The sequence below is a fragment of the Etheostoma cragini genome, chromosome 5 (genome assembly GCF_013103735.1).
Source record: "Etheostoma cragini isolate CJK2018 chromosome 5, CSU_Ecrag_1.0, whole genome shotgun sequence".
Classification (NCBI taxonomy): domain Eukaryota; kingdom Metazoa; phylum Chordata; class Actinopteri; order Perciformes; family Percidae; genus Etheostoma; species Etheostoma cragini.
The window spans coordinates 30891645-30893698 of NC_048411.1; the positions used below are offsets into that span (position 1 = coordinate 30891645).

At 42.5% G+C, this 2054-nt stretch overlaps 1 protein-coding gene across 1 annotated transcript in view; it reads left to right on the forward strand.

Moving 5' to 3' along the window:
* Positions 1 to 2054, forward strand: part of LOC117945076 (protein turtle homolog B-like) — a 14664-nt gene that overhangs the window by 8661 nt on the left and 3949 nt on the right. Inside the window, exons 8-10 of the mRNA XM_034872330.1 lie at positions 172 to 314; positions 1416 to 1556; positions 1642 to 1758. Of these exons, the coding sequence (XP_034728221.1) occupies positions 172 to 314; positions 1416 to 1556; positions 1642 to 1758 (401 nt within the window). The remainder of the gene's footprint in view (positions 1 to 171; positions 315 to 1415; positions 1557 to 1641; positions 1759 to 2054) is intronic.

Consider the following 2054-nt stretch of genomic DNA (forward strand, 5'->3'; position numbering starts at 1 on the left):
GCTCTATACACACTAAAAGTAGTGATTATTTACATGGAGTCTGGTGGGTTTGGTGATGGTGATTTCGGGGCTGTTTCACGTTAAACAAAAAGGATCTTACTCCAGGCTTAAAAACAAAGAAATTACCTTTGAAGTGACTTTTTGTGATCAATTTCTCTCCCTCCATCTCAGACCCTGCACGTGTGGTCCGAATGTCCCGGGAAACGTACTTGCCCGCGGGCATGGAGGGCGTCATTACCTGCCCCGTTCAGGCTGATCCCCCGGTGTTGTACGTCAACTGGACCAAAGATGGAAGCAGTTTGAATCTTGACAACGTAAGCTACGCAGCACAGAAATACAACAAGTCACAAAAATAACCTTACAGCCACACATGCTACAAGAGAGAGAGAAAGCGACAGGCTACCATTCATTTTAAATGGGAGGGGCCGTTTGGCAGCGACGAGCCTGCCGCTGCCACTAGCAAGGCAGCGCCAAAATAGACAAGAAGTCTTTTTTAATTTTATGTAAATGCTGAGCTATGCAACAGTGGTTGCTCGAGTCAAAGAAAATAATACAAGATGGCGGAAAACGCTTCAGGATGTCGTATTTCTGTGTATATCTGACACATTTTATCTTACTTTTATCGAGAAATTAATACTTTTAAATCCTAAAACATCGTTCTTTTGGCTTTACAATACCTCTGAAGTGACTTGTAAGCAACCTGGAGTAGGCTAGGCACGCCCATGAAGCGATGCGTGTTGCTCTCTTTTTTAGCTAATGTAACTGTAGGGTAACTGTCTCAAACTTTAGTTTTTATTGAACATTCAGTACATCATTACAACTGATCAGTCACCTCAAGTTGTGAGTAATATATGAAAAAACAAAAAAGACGAAAAGGGAAAAACTCCTGTGAGAAAAGGTGATGATAGCCAAAAAAAAATAAAAATGTAGGCATTTCAAGTCAGTGCTTTATCCACTGAGTCCAAGCTGTGAACCAATGTCCTTATGTGTTGTTTAAGTAAAGTGTCCACTTCTTGCACTCATGCTTTTTTAAATCACTGTAAATCATGATTGTCTCTTTTTGACCTGTCCAGTTATGCACGGCCAGAAGCGCCAATCAAGCGAGCTGTAGGGTCACAAACGGCACACATGCGTCTGCTTTTACTTTAGTTTTTATTGAATATTCAGTACATTATTACAACTGATCAGTCACCTCAAGTTGTGAGTAATATATGAAAAAACAAAAACATAAAAAGGGGGGGATGGGGAAACTCCTGTGAGAAAAGGTGATGATAGCTCAAAAAAGAAATACAAATAAAAATGCATACATTTCAAGTCAATTCTTTAGCCACTAAATCCAGGCTGTGAACCAATGACCTTGTGCAATATTTGAGGAAATCTTATAAATCATGACAATCTCTTTTTCACGTGTCCAGTTACCAGGCTGGATAGTGAACTCCGAGGGCTCCGTTTTCATAGCAACAGCCAATGACAACGCAGTGGGCATGTACACGTGCACGGCCTACAACAGCTACGGCACCATGGGCAAGTCTGAACCCACCAAAGTCATTTTGCAGGTGAGTCTGGTTTTCCTAAAACCCTTTCCTATGAGTGAACGCAGGTCTTGACGGGCTCTAGTGAAAGGCTCTCTCCCTCCTTCAGGACCCTCCATCTTTCCGAGTGCCTCCTCGGGCCGAGTATCTCCAGGAAGTGGGCAGAACCTTGATCATCCCCTGTGAAGCTATCGGGGACCCCGCTCCCAACATCACATGGAGCAAGGTACAGGAGCTGCACAAACATCTTACAGTCTTATTCAAGCTTTATTTATTCAATTCAATTTCAATTTGATTTTATTCATAGTATCAATTCATAAGAAGAGTTATCTCGAGACACACAGATAGAGCAGGTCTAGACCACACTCCAGAATTTACAAGGACCCAACAGGTCTAGTAGTTTCCTCCAGAGCAAGCAACAGGGCAAATATAGCAAGGACCTGTTCTTTATGGAAAGACCTGGGAGATAAATAACATCCCAGAGTCCTGGTCTAGACCTGTTCTTTATGGAAAGACCTGGGA